Source organism: Nicotiana tabacum, chromosome 13 (genome assembly GCF_000715075.1).
Source record: "Nicotiana tabacum cultivar K326 chromosome 13, ASM71507v2, whole genome shotgun sequence".
NCBI lineage: Eukaryota > Viridiplantae > Streptophyta > Magnoliopsida > Solanales > Solanaceae > Nicotiana > Nicotiana tabacum.
The window spans coordinates 119,155,771-119,180,031 of NC_134092.1; the positions used below are offsets into that span (position 1 = coordinate 119,155,771).

General features: G+C 33.9%; 1 protein-coding gene, 1 non-coding gene and 1 pseudogene across 2 annotated transcripts; 1 reads left to right on the forward strand and 2 right to left on the reverse strand.

The window, feature by feature from the left end:
* Window positions 1–545: 545 nt before the first annotated feature.
* On the forward strand, window positions 546–6,199 carry LOC107780797 (GDSL esterase/lipase At5g03610-like). Its single transcript, XM_016601373.2, has 5 exons — window positions 546–651; window positions 1,042–1,242; window positions 2,053–2,333; window positions 4,021–4,327; window positions 4,611–6,199. Exons 1-5 carry the CDS (start codon window positions 585–587, stop codon window positions 4,817–4,819), a joined length of 1,065 nt encoding a protein of 354 aa, XP_016456859.1. The 5' UTR covers window positions 546–584; the 3' UTR covers window positions 4,820–6,199.
* Window positions 6,200–21,266: 15,067 nt separating this feature from the next.
* On the reverse strand, window positions 21,267–21,347 carry LOC142168563 (small nucleolar RNA Z195/SNORD33/SNORD32 family). The gene has a single exon (XR_012698414.1). It is a non-coding gene; the product is annotated as a small nucleolar RNA Z195/SNORD33/SNORD32 family (small nucleolar RNA).
* A 95-nt stretch (window positions 21,348–21,442) lies between these two features.
* Window positions 21,443–21,526, reverse strand: LOC142168584 (small nucleolar RNA U31b; annotated as a pseudogene).
* Between the last annotated feature and the right edge of the window lie 2,735 nt (window positions 21,527–24,261).

Below are 24,261 nucleotides of genomic sequence, written 5' to 3' on the forward strand. Positions count from 1 at the left end.
GCATTGCTATATATTCTCGTGTCCAAATTGTAGAATAATTAACATACTTTTCTTTCTTGTTCATTCCTTTTTCGTTTAAAATGTTGCCCTTGTAAATGCCAACTCGGCTTAATGTTGCAACGTTTCGTTAATTGTGAACCTGTTTAAGCATAACCAAGAAGAAAAAAGTGGGGAAAAAAATAGGACTTGATTAGTTTGAGAGACTAGGGTGTCCCATTTTCTCTCGTAAATAGGTATATCAAGGTTTCTTGAAAGAATGACCAGAGAAAGAAGATATGGTTAGTTTAGAAGGTTAATTGGGATTTTCTAAAATAAGTAAATGTTGGACTAACTAATGAAGGAAATATGGAAAACTTCTGTTTGCTTTTGAACCAGCGAGGGAGCTAGGAAATATAATTAACCCTAGTCTCACGCTAAGTTTGTAATTTTGTTACACGTAACATCTCAAAGAAAGGACCCTCTATATATATACGTATCTCATTTTATTCTTGTTGCCTTACATGTTATGATCTTTAACGTTTAACACTTCCACAAACAGTTTCCATCTCCCCCCCCCCCCCACCACCACACAACCCAAAACCCAAATGGAAAACAAAGCTTGCTTCATCTGGTGCTTATGTCTCTTCACTTACATGACCATTTTTCCGGCAGGTTAATCATTTTTATATATATATATATATATAGTTAGATATACATTTCAGAACTTACGTACCATTAAGTCTATGTTGGATCCGCAACTACATCCAACTATATATATATATATATATATATATATATATATATATATATATATATATATATATATATATATATATATATATATATATAATATGTTTGCATCAATTATAAACTCGGGTTCGTGAGTTTGGCAAAACCTAATACTTTTGACTATATAGATAGGGTTAGATATATATTTCAGAATTTAATCACTCAAACTTAGAACCCATAATGTAGCGTTTAAAATCTTAATCCCCATCATTTCCACCTACGTACCTTTCCCAAACATAATTTTTCCGATGTTGCTCTTTTACTTGGTTGCAGTGGACATGTTTGATCTGAAGGTTGATACTGTCAAAAGACACAATGGGAAACATAAGCTGTTTGTTTTCGGAGACTCGTACGTAGATACAGGGAATTGGCCAACATCAATGTCTAGTTCTTGGAAAGAACCTTATGGTCTCACTTACCCTGGTTCTCCTTCTGGCAGATTTTCCGACGGCCTCGTTCTCACTGATTTTATTGGTATTTTCCCTCTATCAAGCTTATCAAACAAAATCAATTTAGAGATACTTCTAATTATCCTTTTTCTCTTCTTTTTTTTCTTTTTCTTTTGGGCAATACATTTTTTTTCACACAGTGATTATACCAAATCATAGTAATTTACGTTTTATATGATCAATTGAGGTGAAAATGTATATTAACTAACTAAGTACATTTTCTTGCATGCGGTAGTTGTACCAAATCACAATTATTTACGTGTTTATATGATCAATTGAGGTGAAAATATATATTAACTAACTAAACTTTAGTGATAGCTCATCTCATTTATTTATCAAATTGATGTAAATATGATTGTGGATAATTTTTTTCTTATTACAATATATCCTTATTCAATTTATGTGACATTATACTGTTATTGAATATATTCTAAGAGTGACATATTTTTATATTTGAAAATAATTCAATTCTAGAATAAATGGATGAATGAACTTCGAAAATGCATGTCAAAGAATTTAATTATTAATGCATATTCAGCTGAAATGTACTTTTTCCAGGCACAGGATTCTCAAAAGGCAGCTTAGGAAAAAACATTATGCTCTGATCTTTCCGAATTTAATAGAAAACTTCCTTACTTTGTAGGCTTGGATATAATATATAGTAATAGAACATGATTTTTTAAACGCGGATATTAAATTATCAATATTACTTTTAATTATTTTCTTCATTTGTCCTCCACTATTACCATGACTTTTTTTAAAATTTCATTTATTTCCTTTGGGATATCATAATTTAAGCTAATTAAATACGTTGCTGATCACTTTCTAAATGCAGCTTCATTCCTTGGCATAAGATCACCTTTACCTTATACTAAGAAGGGATCTGATGGGAAATCATCAGTAAAAGATGGAGTGAATTTTGCATATGGAGGCACAGGTGTATTCAACACTTTTGTTAACCAACCAAATATGACAACACAAATAAATTATTTTCAGCAACTAATTCAAGAAGAAGAGGTGTATACAAAAAAGGAAATGAGTTCCTCCATTGCTCTTGTGTCTGTGGCAGGCAATGATTATGCTACTTTCTTGACCAAAAATGGCAACAATATGGACGTAAGTTGTTAAACTAACCTTACCTATATATCACAAGCACTGTTTGGTGATCAGTATATATATATATATGGACTTCGTATATATTCTTGATTTTGCTAGCTAACAAGTGTCTTCATAATTAATGGTGAAGCAACAATGTCTTGGTTAGGGAAGAAAATTATATTGATTAGATGTTAATTGTGGTAAATACTTATTCATATTCAGTATTTTCACCATATCGTATTAATTTATCATGATTAATTAATTAATGAGGTGATAATATATACTCCTAATTAACCATAGTTAAGTGATAAAAATGTATGTGTAAGCATTTGCTCCAACACACTGTGACCAGAGGCATTTCCAAGGAGAGGGATATGGGTTCACGTGAACTCATATTCCTCTTCCTAAATCATGCATCACAATATTATATTTTCTCAAAATTATTTAAATATATGTGCGTGAACTCATGCTCAGTGCAATTATTATTGAGTGCACCTCTACAATTGAAATTGGCAGTTTGTGAGGCTTGCTCAGTTGGTAAAAGCACCTCCACCTACGACCGTTAGGTCCTGGATTCGAGTCACGATGGAGTGAAAGTGTGGAAACACTATAGATCCTCCTAATTTGGGAGGGGTTTAAAAAATAATTAAAAAAAAATAAAATTGGCAGTTCAGATCTCACTCTAAAAATATATACGTGAAAATTACTAAAATTTCAAAAAGAATATAATTTTGAACCTATAATTTTAAAAGTATAGTAGGTTATGGTAAGAGACTAAAGTTAGACCAGTCAAATATAAATTTTAGATCCATCTTTTCACAATAGTGCATTCATCCTCTTGAAAACCTGGATCCGCCTCTGATTGGCTTGGTGTCAACACCTAGTGTGAGTAAGTTTTATTGCTCTTGATCTCATTACTGTTTGATGAGAAATTGTTCTGTATATTTCTTTATACTCCATTTATTAGTTTCCCATCCCAAATATTAGTCCTTACAGAATTTGTTTTAAAATATTTGACGTTTAAAAAAAAAGTCATATATTATATTTGTCAGAATCTACCCTTATATGATTCTAATTAGTGGAGCGTTAATTAACTAAGACATGTAATAAAAGAGATTTAATTGATTGTTTAGACATATTTGATGATTAAATTTATTAAATGTAGCGGCTTAATGTTACATGGACCGGGGGATTAGTAACTCTAAAATGTTTTCAATATGAAACATTTATACCTTGCGCGAGAGCTTGATTTAGATTATTTTGTTTAATGTTATAAGTTAAAAGTTACAAGTAAACTTTCACTTTTCATTCTTCTTTTCGTTTGTTCGAGGATTTGTATAGGTTCTAACATATTGTTTTGGGAACCCATCAACCTTTGACTTCTATCAAGATTGTGTCAAACATATTTAAGTTTGCTGATTCACGAGGAATGTAATATAATGGTAGAACTACTACTCCTTATATATCACGTTTTTTTTTGTTTCTAGCCTAGTATTGGTACCCGCTTTAGGACTCGACTAATCCAAATTTGTACAAGAAAGTTCCACGTTGGGAATAAAACACTCCCTTGTTATGCACACCTTTTTTTTTTTTGGTTTGAAACCTATTCTCCTATAAACAATCCATTATTTTATTGGAATTAATTATTGCTAAAACTAAAATATCAATAAAACATTTGTAATTTACATATTTTTTGTGTGTGCAGGACTTGGGCGATATAACTAAATCAATAATAAGTCAACTTGAATTGAACCTTAGACGCATACATGGATTAGGAGTTTCTAAAATTGGCATCACAGCAATGGAACCCATAGGATGTTTGCCAAGAATGACTGCTGCTTCTTCTTATGAGAATTGCAGTGATTCTGCAAATTCTCTCTCAATATTTCACAATGAAATTCTGCATCAAACTATAGAGAAGCTCAATAATCAAACTGGTAAACCAGTTTTCGTCATTCTTGATATCTACAATGCCTTCATTTCTGCCTTGGACATACAGCAAAACCATCCAGGTAATATATGCATTAAATGTATATTACACCATTTAAATCATTGAAGATATTTCGAGTTTTTTTGGGTTAATTTCACGTATATATGGTGCCAGCCTAGATTTTTATATTAAACGGAAGTTTTAAATCTTTTTTTTCCTTTTCATTTAAGTGTTTTTAAATTGTCTATTGTTTAAATTATGGGCAGTAAAAATTTTATACGGAGGAATTTTTTATTTTCTAATCTCTCTTTCATTTTCTTTTCTTCCCATATGACATGTATATGATTCAATTTTTTATATATTAGGAAATTCAAACTTTGAGAAACCACTGAAACCATGTTGCTCGGGAACGAGCAGTGAATATTCATGTGGAGACAAGAAGGGAATGAGGAAAAATTACGTCTTATGTCGAAATCCAGAGCTTTCATTCTTTTGGGATGTCATTCATCCTTCTCAGCAAGGCTGGTTTGCTGTTTTTTCTGCTCTAAAGCCTTCTCTACGTTCCCTACTGTAAATCATAGGCTAGTCTGAAGAGTCAAAGTCAAGATTTAAAATTTATGAGTTCTTAACTTATCATTGAATCCATAGCATATCTTAATTATTGAGTTTGTAATTAAATATTTATACGTATTTAATGACTTTTCTTTGTTGCTACTGAATTCGTCCGAATCCATAGGTAATACTCTAGCTCCGCCCCGAGGCTAGATATCCCTTTGTTGCTACCTTTTCCTAATTTTCTACTTTCTATTTTCTTGAATAATTTTGATGGTGTGTTAAGTCTTGGTAAATATATGTGTTTGTGTGCGAAAGAAAAAAGACTCGTCGAGTGACTTCAAAATTAATTAGTACGTAGTAATTAAACTATCTTTGATGAAACTCTAAAAAATTTCCTTAATCTCGTGAGACGTGAGTCCCATTTTGTGTGTTATTAATTGACGAATATGTGTAAATTGCTTTGAGAGTTGAGGCAGTTGTTCATTGCACAACAATTACATCCTTGTAGTGCTCTTCAAATCCTCTTCTTTGCTCTCCATTGTTGTATAGACTAGCTTGCACTCATAATAAGTTGAGGGACTCATATGTTAATATTAGAAAGTTAAGTAGTCAAGTGTTGGTTAGTTAAAGGTGGTTAGAAGTTGGGTCTATAAATACCCACTCACGTGTATCTAATTTTCAGTTAATGAGTATTACCAGACTAGTCTTCTTCACCTCCCTGCTTCTCTTCATTTCTTCTTCCTTAATTCCTTTCTTTCGATCAATTGCATGTTAGATTAGTCAGTGCATTCAACTGATTTTATCATGGTATCAGGGCGGCGATCGTGAATTCACGAGTTTCAGCCGAAATTCAGAAGATCGGAGCTCCGACGAAACTGAGATTTAGTCAGTCATAGCAGGAAACGAAGTCGCCTCACCAAATCACAATTATCCACTGTTTTTACAACCCTCAAATGCTCCAGGTCTCGTCTTAGTACCGCTCAAACTCACAGGGACAGAAAATTACGCTCTGTGGAGCAGAACGATGAAATTGACACTCTAGGGAAAGAGTAAGCTAGGGTTTGTGGACAAAACTTGTGTAAAAAATACGTACAAAGGTGAATTGGCAAAGCAATAGGAAAAATGCAATGCGATCGTCTTGTCATGGATTGGGAGTATTGTATCGAGTAAATTGATGCCAAGTATTATTTAGGCCTCAAATGCGAGGAAAGTTTGGAATGATTTCCAGGAGAGGTTTGATCGGTCGAACTTAACAAGGATCTATCACCGTTTGAGAGCCATAGCAACTTTAAGGCAATGTACTGACTCTGCCACTAGCTATTTCTCTAAAATGAAGGACTTGTGGGATGAACTTGATGTGTTAGCACCACTATCTTCATATGATTGTGAAGAATCTAGACCCTCGGATGAATAATATGAAATCACAACATTTGCTACCGTTCCTTATAGGACTGAATGAAAGTTACAATAACATAAGGAGTAATGTGTTGGCTAAGAGACATGTTGTGACTGTTAATGAAGCATATGCAATAGTTACTCAGGAAGAAAGTCAAAGATTATTTTGTATGCATACACTAGAATAACATGAGAAAAATCAAAGATTATGTCCAATTTGAAGCAATCTTAATTGATCCCTCGTTACTGCTTCTTTTAGCAGTAATAGGTAGGCTTTAGGTGTTGTTGATATACAAAGGGAATCACTTACTATGCTATCAAGAAGAGGTCAGGACTTTAAAGCTAAAAAGGCAGGCCTTATTTGTGAGCATTGTGGATATAAATGGCACCTTAAGGAGAATTGCTTCAAAATATAATTAATTATCCAACTGACTTCAAAAGTAAAAGGAAGAGTCGGCCTGGAAGAGGAAAGGCATATGCCAACAGTGTGAATACAAATAGCGAGGAAGGGAAATCAGGAACAGTGTAGGTGCAAAGAGATGGACAGTTCTTCACAGAAGAGCAATACCAATAGTTAGTCAAACTGTTGTCAAAACCAACAACTGCAAAATGGTCTACTAACTTGGCAGGTATAGTCTCTATATTATCCAATGCAAGTATGTGTGATTGAGTAATAGATACAGGAACAACACACCATGTTATATATTGTAAGGGCATCCTAAACAATATAAAGAAGGCAGCTGATCAATGGAGACATGGAGTACAACTATCTATAGGAAATAAATCACAAATAACTCACACAGGAGAGGCATTCATATTAGGAGTAAGACAGTAACAAATATCTTATATGTGCCAGATTTTAAAATTCAACGTGCTCTCAGTATCAAAACTCACAAGGGATCTCTGTTGCTATGTCACATTCTTTCCTGATTTCTGTATGTTTCAAGATCTTTACAGTGGAAGGTGCGATGGGGATTGGTAGAGAGAACAATGGATTATACTTGTTGAAAGAAAATATAACAGTAGCAGCAACATGAGTTTTCATGAAAAAGAGTACAGAAACTGAACTTTGGAACTTGAGGCTAGGACATGCTTCACTAAAGTCAATGAAACACATTCCATAATTGAAGAATAAGATGGATATGCAGGTGCAAGAGAATTGCCAAGTGTGTCCATTAGCTAGACAATGTAGGTTAAAGTTTCCTCTAAGTAGTACTAGTTATACTAGTAGCTTTTAGCTTATTCACTTAGATATTTGGGGACCTCACAAAGTTCCTACATATGATAGGAAGCACTATTTTGTTACCATTATTGATGACTACAGTAGGTATACTTGGGTATATTTGATTCAGTCAAAATGTGAAGTGTTGATTGTAATAATAAACTTTGTTGCAATGATACAAAATTAATTTGGTGTCACTGTAAAAGTGTTGAGATCAGACAATGGTACTGAATACTTTAACTCTCAATATAATGATTTGTTAACATCTCTAGGAATTATACATCAGTATAGCTGACCATACACTCCTCAACAGAATGAAACAGTTGAAAGAAAACAAAGGCACATACTGGAGGTGAAAAGGGCACTAAAGTTTCAAAGCTTAGTGCCAATAAGATTTTGTGGTAACTGTGTTAGAACAACTTCCTATTTGATAAACAAACTGCCCACAAGAGTGTTGCAAAGCAAGTGTCCATATGAAATGTTGGATAGTAAACTAGCAAAAATAGATCACTTTCCAAGTGAGGCACCTCCAGTTGTCACATATGATCACCTACCTGAACAAATAGTTCATTCTCCTCGTGATGAAGCAAAATTCTGATGGTAGAGGGACATTCAACAGTCTGCAGCACCAGTTGAGGCAAAATCAGACACAGGTCAATCACTTGTGGAATAGGGCCTTGAAGATGAGTTACATATCAGGAAGTCCAGTAAAGTTTTAAGACCCTCCATTTGGCTAAAGACAATATTATAATATTCATCTCACAGAACAACCCACATTGCATTTCAAATTATGTTTCTTACACATATTTGTCAGACAACTACCAAGCTTATTTGGGAATGTTTTCAGTTGAAATTGAATCAAAGTCCTTTAAGGAAGCCTGCCAAGACAAGAATTGGATAGAGGCAATGTCACAAGAGATTAAGGCACTTGAAGACAATGCTACTTGGGAGGTGGTTGACTTGTTTGTCGGCAAAAGAGCAATAGGGTCCAAATGGGTATTTAAGATAAAATATAGAGCAAATGGGGGGAGGGGGGGGGATAGAGAGATATAAAGCTAGACTAGTGGCAAATGGTTACACTTAATAGGAAGGTTTGGACAATCATGAGACCTTCTCACTAGTGAACAAAATGATCACTGTGAGGATAATCATCAACATTGCAACCTCAAAAGGATGAACGTTATTTCAAATGGATGTAAATAATGCATTTTTGCAAGGAGATATTTATGAAGAAGTTTATACGGAATTGCATCAAGGTTTCCAGAAACAAGGGGAGCACAAAGTGTGCAAACTACTAAAATCACTATATGGCCTCAAGCAGGCCTCAAGGCCGTGGAACATTAAGATGACTAAAGCTTTATTGGAGGGAGGTTACTCTTAGAGTGCTCATGATCATTCCCACTTCACCAAGAAGACATGCCCACACATTGTCACCATCCTAGTATATGTGGATAATTTGCTCATTACTGGCAGCAATATATAACTGATAGAAGAAGCCAAACAGACCCTACACAGTTCCTTTAAGGTGAAAGATTAGGAGAACTTCAATATTTCCTTGGCATTGAAGTTCTGAGATCAAAGGAAGGGATACTACTCATAAAGAGGAAATATGCTCTCCAGTTGATCTCAGAAGTTGGGCTTGCAGTAGCCAAGCCAATCTCTACTCCTATTGAATTAAATCAGAAATTAACCACTATCAACTATGACAAGCATATAGGGGTCATCGGAGATGAAGAATTGGAAGATTTTGGGAGCTATCAATGGCTCATTGGGAAGCTATTTTACTTAACCATCACCAGACGAGACCTTAGCTTAGCAGTACAGGTACTCAGACAATTCATGCAACATCCCAAACAGTCTCATTGGGATGCAACACTGCGTGTAGTTAGATATGTTAAAATAGCCCCAGGCCTTGGAATTTTGTTGAGCACATTGTCAAGTCCTTAATCTTGAACTAAGCGCACGTGCGACACTTGACACCTCGCTCATGATCTTGCATAACTCGGTCACGATCTTGCTATGCCAAGTCAGCCTAAAATACTATACTCAAGATCACTAAGGGAATGTTAGATAAGAAAGACAAGAGAAATTTGCTAAAGAAAGCTTTTGTATTAGAGAGAACTTGATTATTTTTCTTGATGAGTTACAAATGAATAACCCCCTTTATATACTAGTTTCATAGGGGCTAGTGAGTAAATAATAATTATTATACAAGGCCTTTATTATTTACAAGTAAGTCTCTTCTCTAGAATATTCTACATAACTAGAATCTTCTAAGGACTTTCCTAGCAATTCCATAGGGTTCTAAGGTCTTCCATGAGAAATCTCCATATTTCTCTAGAACCTTCCCACATGTGCTAGTCTATTTCATATGTAAGCTTCCACATGGCATTAATATATGACAAATGGCACCTACGTAACATGATGATGTGGTGGGTCATGACACTCTCCCCCACCCAATTTTGTCCCGCCCTCGGCACAAAGCATCAACACGTACGCGCGCACCTCACCTTGGTGTTTGTCTATTAGCCATGATGCTATATGAAGCGGTTCGTCTTCCCATGTCACAAGGTACTAGTCACCTTTCTTCTTACCCTGTTTGTACTTTGGACGACTAGGAATGATGGCCTCGATCCTCTGCCCATCACATGCCTCTCCTTTCTATTGGCCTGAATTTCCCCATGACTTGACCAAGTCTAGCAGCTTCTCAAGCATCGGGTACATGCTTCCACTCCCTATTTTGCTTCCCTCCGTGGTCACAGCTTTATTGGAAAATTTGACCCCTCTGCTTGGTGCTTCGTCTAAGTCTGATAGCGTGCCATCACTTTGTAACTCGCCATCCTCTTCAACTATGTCTGCCCAACTTTTCTTGCTGCCACCATGCTCCAGTTGTATGGTGCCAAGATAGGCTTTGGAATCCTCTACTTTCGGCTTAGATTCCAATCGCATCCCCTCAATACAACTGGTCACCCTTGTGTCACCCTTGTGTGCTTGAGCAAAGTTCCCGATCATTGCAAGCCTCCCCAAATCTAGGCATTCATCTGCCGGATGTGATCCTTTACAGAAGTAGCACCCTCCTTTAGGCACGTACTCGCTGTTGTTTTTCTGCCCCTTGCCGTTTCTCTTGGACCCATGTCTGTTATGGGATGGCCGACCCTTGCCATTGCCCTTGTATACCTCGGCTATGCCTTTCCCATTGTCCTTGTCATGGTCTTCCTCACCCCCCTCGGTATTACCTTCTTTGGAATAGGTAGGATCCATCTTGAAGCCAACGAGTGACTCGGCTACCACTATGGCCTCGTCCATGTTGGCTACTTGATGTCTTCTTAACTCCTGTTTTGCCCAATTTTGCAACCCATATATGAAGTAGAAGAGGGAATCTCCCTCGGACAATGACGGAATTTGCAGCATTAAAGTAGTGAACTCACGCACATACTCCCGAATTGTGGCCGTATGTCGGAGCTCCCTTAGCTTCCGCCTAGCCTTATACACCACATTCACCGGGTAGAATTGCTTCTTCAACTCCTTCTTAAACTGCTCCCACGTCTCAATCTTGCATAGCCCCTTCTCAATGTCAACACACTTTCTACGCCACCACAACGCTGAAATCTCTGAGAGGTACAACACAATAGTGTTGAACTTGGCCTCGTTGTCTTTCACTTTGACGTGCCTGAAGTAGTTCTCCAAGTGACAAAGGAAATTCTCCACTTCTTGTGCATCTCGAACACCTTTAAACACCGGCAGTTTAGGAGCCTCGATCTTGGCCTCCCTTGTCACAATAACATTATTATCTGCCTCGGTTACTCCATCATTGACATGTTCCTCGAGTAATTCTATCTTTTCCTTCATAGCATCGATAGTACTCAAGGCCTCCATGAGTCTGCATTCCAAGGCTGAGATGGTTTGCCTTAGCTCCATGTTATTCTGTGTACGTCCCTCCAAGTCATTTTGGATACTCTCAATCTCCTCAAGAGTGTGTCCCTCAAGAATGCTAAGGGTGTCTTCTACCTTCCCCAACTATTGGCCAAAGATCTTGACGGTGTCCATTCCCTCATTCACCTTCATCACCCACTCTTTACCGAGCGAGACGTCCTCTGGCAGGACCTCCACTTTATCCTCGCTCACCTTAGTGACAGATGGTTCTTGGAATGTAAGCCCCTCGTTTGGCATAATCTTGGGCAGCACCTCCTGGATCTTGTTGGTGGTATTCCTCTTTTTGTTATAGCTCGTCTTGCCAATATCATCCTGGATGACGTTGGCTTGGGTATTGGCAGCATTAATTTCTCTGTCGTTCGTCATTCCCTTAGTTGCAACCTTTGCTCTGATACCACGTTGTCACGTCCTTAATCTTGAACTAAGCGCACGTGTAGCACTTGACAACTCGGTCACGATCTTGCACAACTCGGTCACGATCTTGCTATGCCAAGTCATCCTAAAATACTATATTCAAGATCGCTAAGGCAATGTTAGATAAGAAAGACAAGAGAAATTTGTCAAAGGAAGCTTTTGTATTAGAGAGAACTTGATTATTTTGCTTGATGAGTTACAAATGAATAACCCCCTTTGTATACTAGTTTCATAGGGGCTAGTGAGTAAATAATAATTATTACACAAGACCCTTATTATTTACAAGTCTTTTCTCTAAAATATTCTACATAGCTAGAATCTTCTAAAAATTTTCCTACAATTCCATAGGGTTCTAAGGTCTTCCATGAGAAATCTCCATATTTCTCTAAAACCTTCCTACATGTGCTAGTCTATTTCATATGTAAGCTTCAACGTGGCATTAATATATGCCAAATGACATCTACGTGGCATGATGATGTGGTGGGTCATGAAAACAGTCTGTATGCATATTGTGACTCAGACTAGGCCTCTTATACAAATACCAGGAGGTCAGTCACATGCTACATCATTAAATTAGGTGATTCCTTGCTTTCCTAGAAAACCAAGAAGCAACAAACTGTTAGTCAAAGTTCAACAGAAGTTGAGTACAGGAGTCTAGCAGCAGCAGCTACAGAGATCACATAGTTTTTGGGGTTGCTAAAGGAACTTCAAGTTCATGTTCAGCAGCCAATTCCTTTGCATTGTGATAGTAAGGCTGCCCTACATATAGCTGTCAATCCCATCTTCCATGAAAGAACTAAGCATATTGAGATAGATTACCATTTTGTTCGAGAGAAGATCAAGAATGGACAATTGACCCCACGGTACATTTCCACCAACTTGCAATTGGTTGGCCTGATGAGCAAGGGCCGCGGATCAGCTTAGTATCACTTTCTCTTGTCCAAACTCAGAGTGTTCAATGTATTTCACCCTCCGGCTTGAAGGGGAGTATTATTGTATAGACTAGATTGGACTCATAATAAGTTGAGGGACTCATATGTATAGACAAGATTGCACTCATAATAAGTATTGGTTTGTTAAAGGTGATTAGAAGTTGGGTCTATAAATACCCACAACGAGTATTACAAACTCGTCTTCTTCACCTGCTTATCTTCATTTCTTCTTCTTTAGTTCCTTTCTTCCGATCAATTGCATGTTAGATTAGTCGGTGAATTCTATGGCTGTCTTCACTTTGGAGTTTGGACCATCATACACATATTATTATAATTTTTATTATTTTATATATATGTTTGTTACAATGTCAAAAGTAGAGATAATAAAATCAATCGATTTTTTAGTAATTCGTTCCGTGCACCTAATAAGTTTAGATGGGTTAAAAAAATGATTTATTTGTCGATTTGACTTAATGAGCTGCACACAAAATGATTCTTTTATCTATCTATATAGAGCTGCACACAAAATGATTTATTTGTCGTTCCGTTCCTCTCTTCCGATTTTCTTTTCCTTTTATAACATATTGCACTGTTAAGTGAAAAGAAAAAAGCAAATGCATATATACATTCATGTATTTAATCTATATCTATATCTATATTTATATCTATATCTATATCTATATCTATCTACTTATCTATCTATATTATATTAAAAGCACGAAGGCGCTATCGAAATGTCGTTCGCCTTTTTTACCCTTGAAAAGTAGAGTTTACTTAGGACAAAATTGTAATTAAATTAATTTTCTAATATTTAAGATTTCAAACTTAACTAAAATTTTGATTATTAAATCTTTCCTTATTTGAATAATATATAAAATCCTTATATTTAGGACTTTAAAAGTCGAAGTTGGATTTCACTAGAAGATTTCAATTATACAAATCCTTACCTCATTTAGATAGTGTAAAATAAAGCTAACGTGAAAGTCGAGTATTTTGCCTACAATATAGGCCTTCGAAATTTCTAAAATTGTAACTATATGAAATATATATTTTTCCTGGTAGTTTCAACACCGTAATCTCACATGGATATATAAGAAAACTTTGTCCGTCTCTTACCATATGAAGGGTTTCGTTGGTGACCTTTCTACACGAAACACTAAGATAGTCTTTCTACGAATAATTTCCTTCGTAATATGAATTTTCTCCCATAAATTAATTACATGTATATATTTATATTTATCAATCTCTCTCTCTATCTATCTATTTATCTATTTACGGAAGAAAATTGGGGTCGTGACACTTAGAGCGACTTCCTTTAGAAAATTCGAGCTCAACAATTTATAGCGATAACGTTAAATCCTTAAAAATATTTTTTTGTGATTTTTGTGGCACTAAATGTTGAGCATCTTTTCACCGATTTTCAATATCTTTGGTTGTAGCTAGCTGACATTTCATATTAAATTACTATTATTATGTATATTTTTTTTAATTTTGATTTGATAACATTAATTATTTCTTTGAGGTACGATTAGTGTCACAAAATTTATCAAAGAGTGTAGAGAAAATTACTTGAGAATATTATACATTAATTTAATCCAATAATGGTTAAAAGTCATGAAAAAACAATGAATTTTCAAGAGTTAATTAACAAAACAATAAAAAAAAATCACAACTTAAATGAGATAGAAAATTTGCCTATATGCATACAGGAAAGAAAGTGTGTTACAAGAGGAGAAATAATAAATATGGAGGGCATTAGACTTGGACTTCTTCAAATGCTCTTTACTACTTGAAAAGTAATTTAGTACTTTCAGTTTCAGTGTTCGCTTAATATTTACTCCTTTTTTTTTCTCACACCAGTTTATGAAGATTCAACAGCGCAACTGTCAGCTTTTATCCAACTTTATGAAAGAAAAAAAAATTAGCCAACTAAAAAACATATTTAATTTACTAATTTTCCATTTAAAAAACTTTTCGTAAGAATATCGACTCAGATTATTAAATCTTGATAAATAGCAGATTGAATTGAATATTTAGTTTTTCTTCACTACGCATGAATTAAATTAATTAAAGAGTTATAATTATTTCACATTATTCAAATAATAAGTAAATAATTATTAGACACATGATCGCTAAACATAAGAAAATAATAAATTACCTCAATATGCTTTCTTGTGTAGCTTCAAAGGTTCCAAAAACTTCTAAGACCTAGATTCCGCAACCTATAATTGGATGAAAGCACAAGGATAAAACGATACCAAAAAATATAAAAAGAATCCGAGACTATAATTATGTCTTTTAAAGGGCATTTTAATTGTAGACTTTATTTATGGTATAAAGTGATTCTTAAATTTTTGAGATTTATAAAGAATTATCATTTCTTTTTTCCGTGGATGATTTTTCACCTAATCGACTTTTCACTATTTGAAAAACAAAATTATTATCGAATAAAAATATAATTAAAATTAAATACTTAAAATTTGGTATGGGCTAGCTAATTACAACAACAACAACAACAACAACAACAACAACAACAACAACAACCCATTATAATCCCACTAGTGGGGCCTGGGGAGGGTAATTTGTACGCAGATTTTACCCCTACCCTGGGGTAGAGAGGCTGTTTCCGATAGACCATCGGCTCCCTCCCTCCAAGAACTCCTCACCTTGCTCTTGGGTGACTCGAACTCATAATCTCTTAGTTGGAAGTGGAGGGTGCTCACCACTAGAATAACTCACTCTTGTCGACTCCCTTAATATTAATGAGCCAGCTAATTAGTATTATTTAAATACCAATCTCACTTGAAAAATGATACTTCCAAACTAAATACACACTTCCCGTTCTAACTTTATTTATTCTTTAAAATGCCTTTTAAGTTGAATTATTTGACTGGTGATTGAGTATTTCTGTGGAGCAGTTTCATTTTTTATTAGTTATATACGACCAACATTCATTATTTTCAAGAACTTATATTTTTATTTTATATATCAAAGATTAATTTTAAATAAATGTTTTTATTGAGTTTGGTACACACGCAAAGCGCGAACACTAAGACTAGTTATCTATATTATATTAAAAGCACGAAAGCCCTTAGCGAAATGTCGTTAGCCTTTTTTACCCTTTAAAAATATATTTTATGCTAGACACAATAGTCATTTTATTATTTTTTCTAATATAAGGAATAATTATTTAATTATTTTCTTTATATTTAGGAATTCAAAATCTTACTAAATTTTTTGTATTGAATTCTCCATTGTTTAAACTAGGTAAGACAATATATTTGTAAAATAAAAGTAACAACCCAAAAAAATTGAAGTAGGAAAGTTTCGTCCACTTGAACTCTTTTTAGATTTAGGAGTCATTATTCTTTGTATAGAATTATAACCAATTACTTATTAATAATTTTAGTAAAATAAAAGTTAACTAAAAGAAAGTAGAAAACTACAAATAAAGTCTCGTGCACATGGAACTCCCTTTTAGGTTTAGGAATTCTAATATTATAAAATAGTACTCTTTTAGCGTGAATATTTCAAAAGGTATTCACACTCCACCTTACAACAAGTAACTTTAAAAAATAATTATAGAGAAAGAAGAGATCGGCACGGGGACGACCGAGGATCAGGTAGGGAGCTTTGACTGAGGATTAGGTGAGGAGTTTGGCCTAAGGATAAAGCTCAGGAATTGGAGAGGAGGTTATCGATTATTTCTTCTCATCTGTCCAAGGCAGTGAGTGCTATGTGGGCGACGACGGCAGACTGTATTAGGGAGGTGGCAAAAGAGGTGTTAGGGGTCTCGAAAGGAATACACTGACAGGCACAAAAGCGACTGGTGGTGGAGTGAAGTGGTCCAAGGCAAAGTAGAAGAGAAGAAGGCGGCGTACCTGAGGTTAGTAGGGAGCACATACGGGGAGGAGAGGAGGAACAAACTTAGAGAGGTATAAGGTAGCTAGGAGGGAGGCGAAGTTGGCAGTCACAGATGCTAAGAATGTTGCGTTTCCTCATTTGTACAAGGAACTGGCGGACAAAGTGAGGGATAAAAAGCTCTTCTGATTGGCCAAGGCAAGAGAGAGGAAGGTTTGGGATCTGAACCAAGTGAGGTGCATCAGAGATGAGGACGGCAGAGTATTGACGGGAGAGGCACAAATTAAGAGGAGATGGCAGACTTACTTTCATAGACTTATGAATGAAGATGGAGACAGGGATATAGTGCTAGGTGTTTTGGGACATTCCGTGAGTCATCGAAACTTTGGGTATTGTAGACGCATTAGGGTTAATGAGGTCGTGGGGGCTATGCGTATGATGAGTAGGGATAGAGCGACTGGACCAGACGAAATTCCAGTTGAATTTTGGAGGAGTGTGGGCAAAGCAGGTTTGGAGTGGCTGACTAGGCTGTTCAATATTATTCTCAGGACGAAGAGGATGCAGGATGAGTGGAGGTGGAGCACGATGGTACCGTTGTATAAGAACAAAGGCGATATCCAGAATTGTAACAACTATAGGGGTATCAAGTTACTAAGTCATACCATGAAAGTTTGGGAGAGGGTGGTGGAAAAGAGGGTGAAGAGAACTGTGCCTGTATCTGATAACCAGTTCGGGTTCATGCCGGGTCGTTCAACTACGGAGGCTATCCACCTTATTAGGAGGTTGGTAGAACATTACAGGGATAGGAAGAAGGATCTGCACATGGTTTTTATTGACCTGGAGAAAGCGTATGACAAGGTACCTAGGGAGGTTCTTTGGAGATGTCTCGAGGCGAAAGGCGTGCCGGTTGCTTACATTAGGGCGATTAAAGACATGTATGAGGGAGCTAAGACCCGGGATAGGACGGTGGGAGGCAACTCCGAGCATTTTTCGATTGTTATGGGACTGCACCAAGTATCTGCGCTTAGCCCATTTTTATTTGCCCTGGTGATGGACGCACTGACGCACCATATTCAAGGGGAGGTGCCATGGTGTATGTTATTCGCTGACGACATAGTTCTGATTGATGAGACGCGAGGCAGCGTTAATGAGAGGCTAGAGGTTTGAAGACAGGCCCTTGAGTCTAAAGGCTTCAAGTTTAGCAGAACTAAGACAGAATACCTAGAGTGCAAGTTCAGCGCCGAGTCGAGGGAAGTGGGCGTGGACGTGATGCTTGAATCACAGGTCATCCCCAAGAGAAGCAGTTTCAAGTACCTTGGGTCGGTTATACAGGGAGATGGGGAGATCGACGAAGATGTTGCGCACCGTATAGGGGTGGGGTGGATGAAGTGGAGGTTAGCCTCTTGAGTCCTATTTGACAAGAAGGTGTCACTGAGGCTCAAAGGTAAGTTCTATAAGCGGTGGGTAGACCAGCCATGTTGTATAAAGCAGAGTGTTGCTCGGTTAAGAACTTGCATATCTAGAGATTGAAAGTAGCAGAAATGATGATGTTGAGATGGATGTGCGGGCACACTAGGATGGATAAGATTAGAAATGAAAATATTCGAGAGAAGGTGGGCGTGGCCACGATGGATGACAAGATGCGGAAAGCTAGGCTCAGATGGTTCGGGCACGTGCGGAGGAGAAATCCAAATGCCCCAGTAAGGAGATGTGAGTGGTATAGTTCAAAAAGTATAAGAAGATGTAGAGGGTGGCCCAAGAAATATTGGGAAGTGGTGATCAGGCAGGACATGGCAATGCTTCAGATTTCCGAGGACATGACTCTTGATAGGAAAGTGTGGAGGTCTAGCATTAGGGTTATAGTATGTCCTCAAAAATCTGAAGCCTCGCCATGTCCACCAAACTTGTTATGCTATTTTAGATCGGGCTAGGAAATGCCAAGGGCCGTTGGATCCTGAACCCCTCTATATGTTATGCTATTTTAGATCAATATCACTACATGAAATATACAAGTTTGGTGGGTTCAGGGTCCAACGGACAGATCGATTACGAGTCATTTCCTAGCCCGATTTTTCTTTACCGATACATTTATTATTTTCTTTCAAGTACTTATACTATTTATTATTATATATTTATCGATCATATTATATTATAATTATAAAAGCGAGAAACTCTAATACAAAAAATTGATAATCTTTTCACCTTTAAAAACTAATTTCACATTAAATAAAATTATTATTTTATTATATCTTTAATATTTAAGACTTTAAAAGTAGCTGTTGTATTCTGCTTTTATAATAGTAATTTATTCTTTTCTAATTTGTCGGAAGCAATTCATATAGAAAAACTTGCATAATTTGCTTGGAAGAAAGAAAAAACCCATCTTACGTCAACTACATGACCATGTTTGTGTTTTCTAGAATGAACTTGAAAAAAAAAAAAGAATTAAAAAGAATGAACTTGAAAATAATTTTCCAAAAAAACAAAAAGCAAAAAATATTTATATCTTCAAGGGCTATGTGTTTTTGCTCTTAATATTTATGTAAATTTAAAAAACAAAAAAATATCATCGAGATAGATACACACGCGACGCGCGTATACTAAGACTAGTATAGATATAATTAAAGTACGAATCATATTCACACAACTCTCCCCCGCATAAAACTACAAGTCTCCTTAAATTTTCATTTATCTTTAAAAAATAAAACTGATAAGATAAATTTATTAGGCTAAAATTCTAATAAGAATATTCTACTTTGGAAAGAATCCGTTTGTTCATAAATTATTATTTTTTTTCAGAATCTTTTTTTCAAAAACGTATTTGAAGATTTGTAAGTTGCACAAAATATTTGTAAAATGCATATCCAAAAATAATTTCAAATTTCAAATACTATTTTTCAACTTAATCTCAAATACTATTTTTTTTTTTAAAATCACAAGTCTTATGTCCACCTACTAATGACTATATAAACTATTTTCTTATATGTTTAAATCAAAATATTATCTCTTATATCCAGATTGAATTTATAATAATTATTTTAAATTCATTGATATTTATTGCACGAACAAATTGTGTGATTACTAAGTGTGTGTTTTGGTATAAAGGAACTCTACTTTCTTCAGAAAAATAATTATTCTTCTAAAAATTCATACAAATCCAAAGAACTAATGTTCAGCTTTACTTTTTTATGCAAAAATAACACTAAAATTTACGATCCATAACTAAAAAGAAAATATTATTTCTTAAATTGAAAAGAAAAGAATAGTACACACACGATATATAGGACATATATATTATCCTTCTAAGACCATACTATGTGAAATTATACGGAATATATTGTATATATATCAAATATGTGTGTTATTCTTAGGACATGTAAAGTTATTCTAGACTTACAACATAAGGTATTACAGTAATAGATTGTACAAAAGAATAATAAGAATTACACAAACTAGAAAGTTAACCAAGAAGGGTTATATACAACTTATAAAATGGACGCAGAAAATTTATGACATTCTACAAAGAGTCGTAGAAAGTGGACAAAATTTACAAATAATATTTAAAAAAATGTGAAATATGCGTAGCTTGTATATTTTGAAAAAAGGAACCAGATTTTAGTGTTGAAATGAGGTAATTTTTTATATATTAATCTTTTTATTTGAACTCGTTTTAGACATGTCATTATATATTTGAAAATATTGTCAATAATGATAAAATATAATTCAAATTTAGAAAGGTAAATTTATTAATGGGATCAATTAGTAAAAAAATCACGCCATTTAAAATAAAATGGAGGATTAATAAATACGCTCTTACTAAAAATAAATATATAAGTTCATTCCTTTTACATATTTACATTATCAACCGACCAATAATAACAAAGTCCTTAGAATTTGAATTTATAACTTCTTATTTTAAATTAAAAATTATGCAAAAAATACATAGCCGAACTCGATGTATGTATCAGAGCAGCAGATAAATTAATGTGTTTTTAGTATAATATCTATCAGTTAACTATAAAAAAAATTAATACTTTTCAATGCATTGTTGTGGATATTATCCTATTACTATATATTACTATATATGAGCTCTGTTCCCACATACTCTTTCCATTTTTGAGTGGGGCGGGGGGCTGGGGCGAGGGTGAGGATGGGGTAAGAGTGTGGGGAGGTTGGTGAAGGTTAGATGGGATGAGAAAGATTGAAAAAGAACATTTTCGTCCGAATGGAGAAAAATGAATTGAGTAGAAAAATATTTTTTTAAATATTTAAACTAATTAAATATAAAAAATTTAAAAATATTTTCCGAAAAAATATTTCTCTAACCAAACACACCCTAAATATAAAAAGGTGTCATACAATAGAGTAATCTTAATAACATATGAGCAGGATTTAAGTAACAGAAAGCTTATTGCTATTAAAGCTAACTATGTCGCAAGACCTGTTCTTTAGTTTAATTTTTTCCCTCAAAAACGAAATATCCAGTGACAATATAAGGCCTGGAAATTAGATACCAAGGGCACTAATTCATTTTAATGTGTAAGTTTTTGAACTAAAAAAAAAAAAAAAAAACTACAAAAAGAGGATTTTGCAGAAGCATCTCAGCCGAACAAAAACCAATTAAGAACTTACCTAATCTTCTGTTTTTTTTCTGAAGACAAAAAAAACACATAAATCTTTAAAAAAAGTAAAAAAAAATGTGATATTCAAAAAGATCAGATGGTAGTGCATGTTTTTGAATTCATCATAGAATTCTACAGAATAGATGGATAAGCATCATCACACCTTTTTGCATATCTTAACTTAAAATAATTTTGAACTTAGCTAAACTGAAACAAAAGCTAAAAATTATATCCATAGGAATTTTAACATTATTATTGAGAGAGAATCAGATATAATGGTGTCAATCACTAATTTTGCATCCAAATATGAGATGCAAATCAGATGACAATAAATAACCATCATTTTCCCTCTCAATAAACATAAAAGCCATATAATTACCGTCCTTTAAACAAAGTTGAGATCTAGAAAAATTTGAAAGAAAAAAAACAAGAATATAAAGAAATTTTGAAAAACGAAAATGAAGAAATGGGGTTTCCACTGAACCGGCGCCTCTTCTTTTGAAAGGGATAATAACAAGACGCTTTATATAAGAAGAGGAAGAGGCAATAGCTAGGGTTTTGGGTAAGGGTTGTAAGCATTTGCATTTGCGGAAGCGCATCAATAGCCACTTTAAATCTATTATTTAAAATATATTTATAATTTACAATAAATTTAATGATTAGTCAATTTGTCCAAATTTTATGACTAAATATTCTAGACTTTTTGTATTCTAAATTTTTGAGCTGCTAATTTAAAATTCAGGACTACGATTGTGATTAGTGTGAGGGAAAATATTTTCTTAGAAAATGAGTGATTTTATCAATTATTTTTTCATGTTTGGTTGATGAGTAAAAACTTTTTCCGAAAAATATTTTCTAGTGTCTCGATAGAGCTAGTATTCTAGAAAAATAATTTTCTATGCTATTCTCCTTACCCCCTCTCCCAAATTCCCATATTTCATGTGCTCCCCCTCCAAATACCCAACATTTTCGTGACTCTATTTTCTTCAAAAAATTAATTATCTTTTAAAAATTCACACAAATCTGAATGAATTAGTGTGCTGCTTTACTTTTTCACACAAGAACAATGTTGAAATTTGAACTCCATAACTAAAAAGAAAATATTATTTTTCCTGTTGAAACAAAATAAAAGTACTCTTTCTATAATATAAAACGAAAGTACTCATTTTGTTAAAATGAAATAAAATACTTTTTCTAAATCATGAAAAAAAGTACTCATTTTCTTTAAATAAACAAAAATACATTTTCTATATCATGAAAAAAATATACTCATTTTGTCGAGATAAAAAAGAAATTACTCTATCAATAACATGAAAAGAAAGTATGCTAAATAATATTTCTATTTAGGGTGGGTGGTGTGGTGGGATTGGGGGGTGAGGTAGGGATGGCGGGGGTGCAAGTGGGTGAGGGTGGGGGTGGGGGTGGTGGGGGTGGGGGTGAGTCGGGGTGGTTTGGGGGGTGGGATAAGGGTGGGAAGGTGAGGGTTGGTGGGGATGATGAAAGTTGAAAAAATATTTTTTCTGGGAAAATATTTTCCTCCAATTCGACGAAAATGAATTCATGAGGAAATATTCCAAAATATTTAAGTCAATCAAACATGAGAAAATTGAAAAAAACTTTCCTTTATACCAAACACATCCTAAGTGTCCTAAATTTTTGAAATGCTACTTAGAAATTTAGGACTAAACGTCCTGAATTTTTGAACTGCTAATTAAAAATTTAGGACTTAAGATTCAAATTTTTGACACAATTTTTAAATTTTAGGATACGATGTCCTAAAATTTGAATAAATTGACTAATCTTTAAATACATTATTAACTATAAATATATTTTAAAAACATACTTAAAAATGACTACCTTGTGTCATTTTCACATTTTTCACGCCTAATAAATAGCAAGACTAAAACAAAATCCAGAATAGGATTTTCCAAATATCTCTATGTATATTAAAGGAATAAAGTTACCATATATGATTGGCATTGTGGTTAAGCCAGGTGGGAAACTAATAAATGCTAATAATATATGGTAACTTTATTCTATATTTGGCTATGTTAGTCATATATATATATATATATATATATATATATATATATATATATATATATATATATATATATAACTGAATTTAAATTAAAGGATACTTTTTAATTTATAGATTAAGTTTTTAAATTTGAATTGAAATAAAAAATAAATTTATTTTTTGGTATCATACTTAATTCGGTATATATATATATATATATATATATATATATATATATATATATATATATATAACTGAATTTAAATTAAAGGATACTTTTTAATTTATAGATAAAGTTTTTAAATTTGAATTAAAATAAAAAATAAATTTATCTTTTGGTATCATACTTAATTCGGTTAATGATCATATGCAATTATGTTAGGAACTTTTGTTATCTTTTCTAATTATTTAAATAAAATACTTCGCCTCTGGCAACAAATAATAATAATAAAACTACTCCATATAACTATAAAACTCTTTCACATCTAAAACCATATAATTAAAGCTCTTTAAAATATTGTAGCTAGATTTGAATAAAGTAAATTTCTTTTAAAATAAATGAAATATATAGGGTACACGTCTATATTTATCCAGATAATAAAAAAGAATTTAAAAGTCAAGTAAAAATTTACTTACATATATAATAAAGTAAACCTACATGCTAGAGAAAGAAACATCACAAAAATCAGTCAATATTCAAAAAAAAAGTTATTTTTCTTTTCTTTTTGAAGAATGTTTGTTTGAAGAGTCAATTTGTATAAATGGATATCAAACAAATAACAAAACTTTGGTTATACAATTGCTATCATTAATTTCTATTTAGCACCTTCTAGAAATTGAAGGGTATAAGCTGAAATCTCTTCATTTAGCTGCAGCCAACATTGCAAGGGTATAATATTTCTTTTGTTGAAGAATATTAATTTTGAATAATTATATTATATGAAAGATATTTTTTCTCGAATTTCAACAAGAGGAATATTGGCTTTCTAACTGATAGTTTCTATAACGATCTTCAAGTATAACAAAATATATATTTTAAAAAATAAAATTGGTATGATGTGA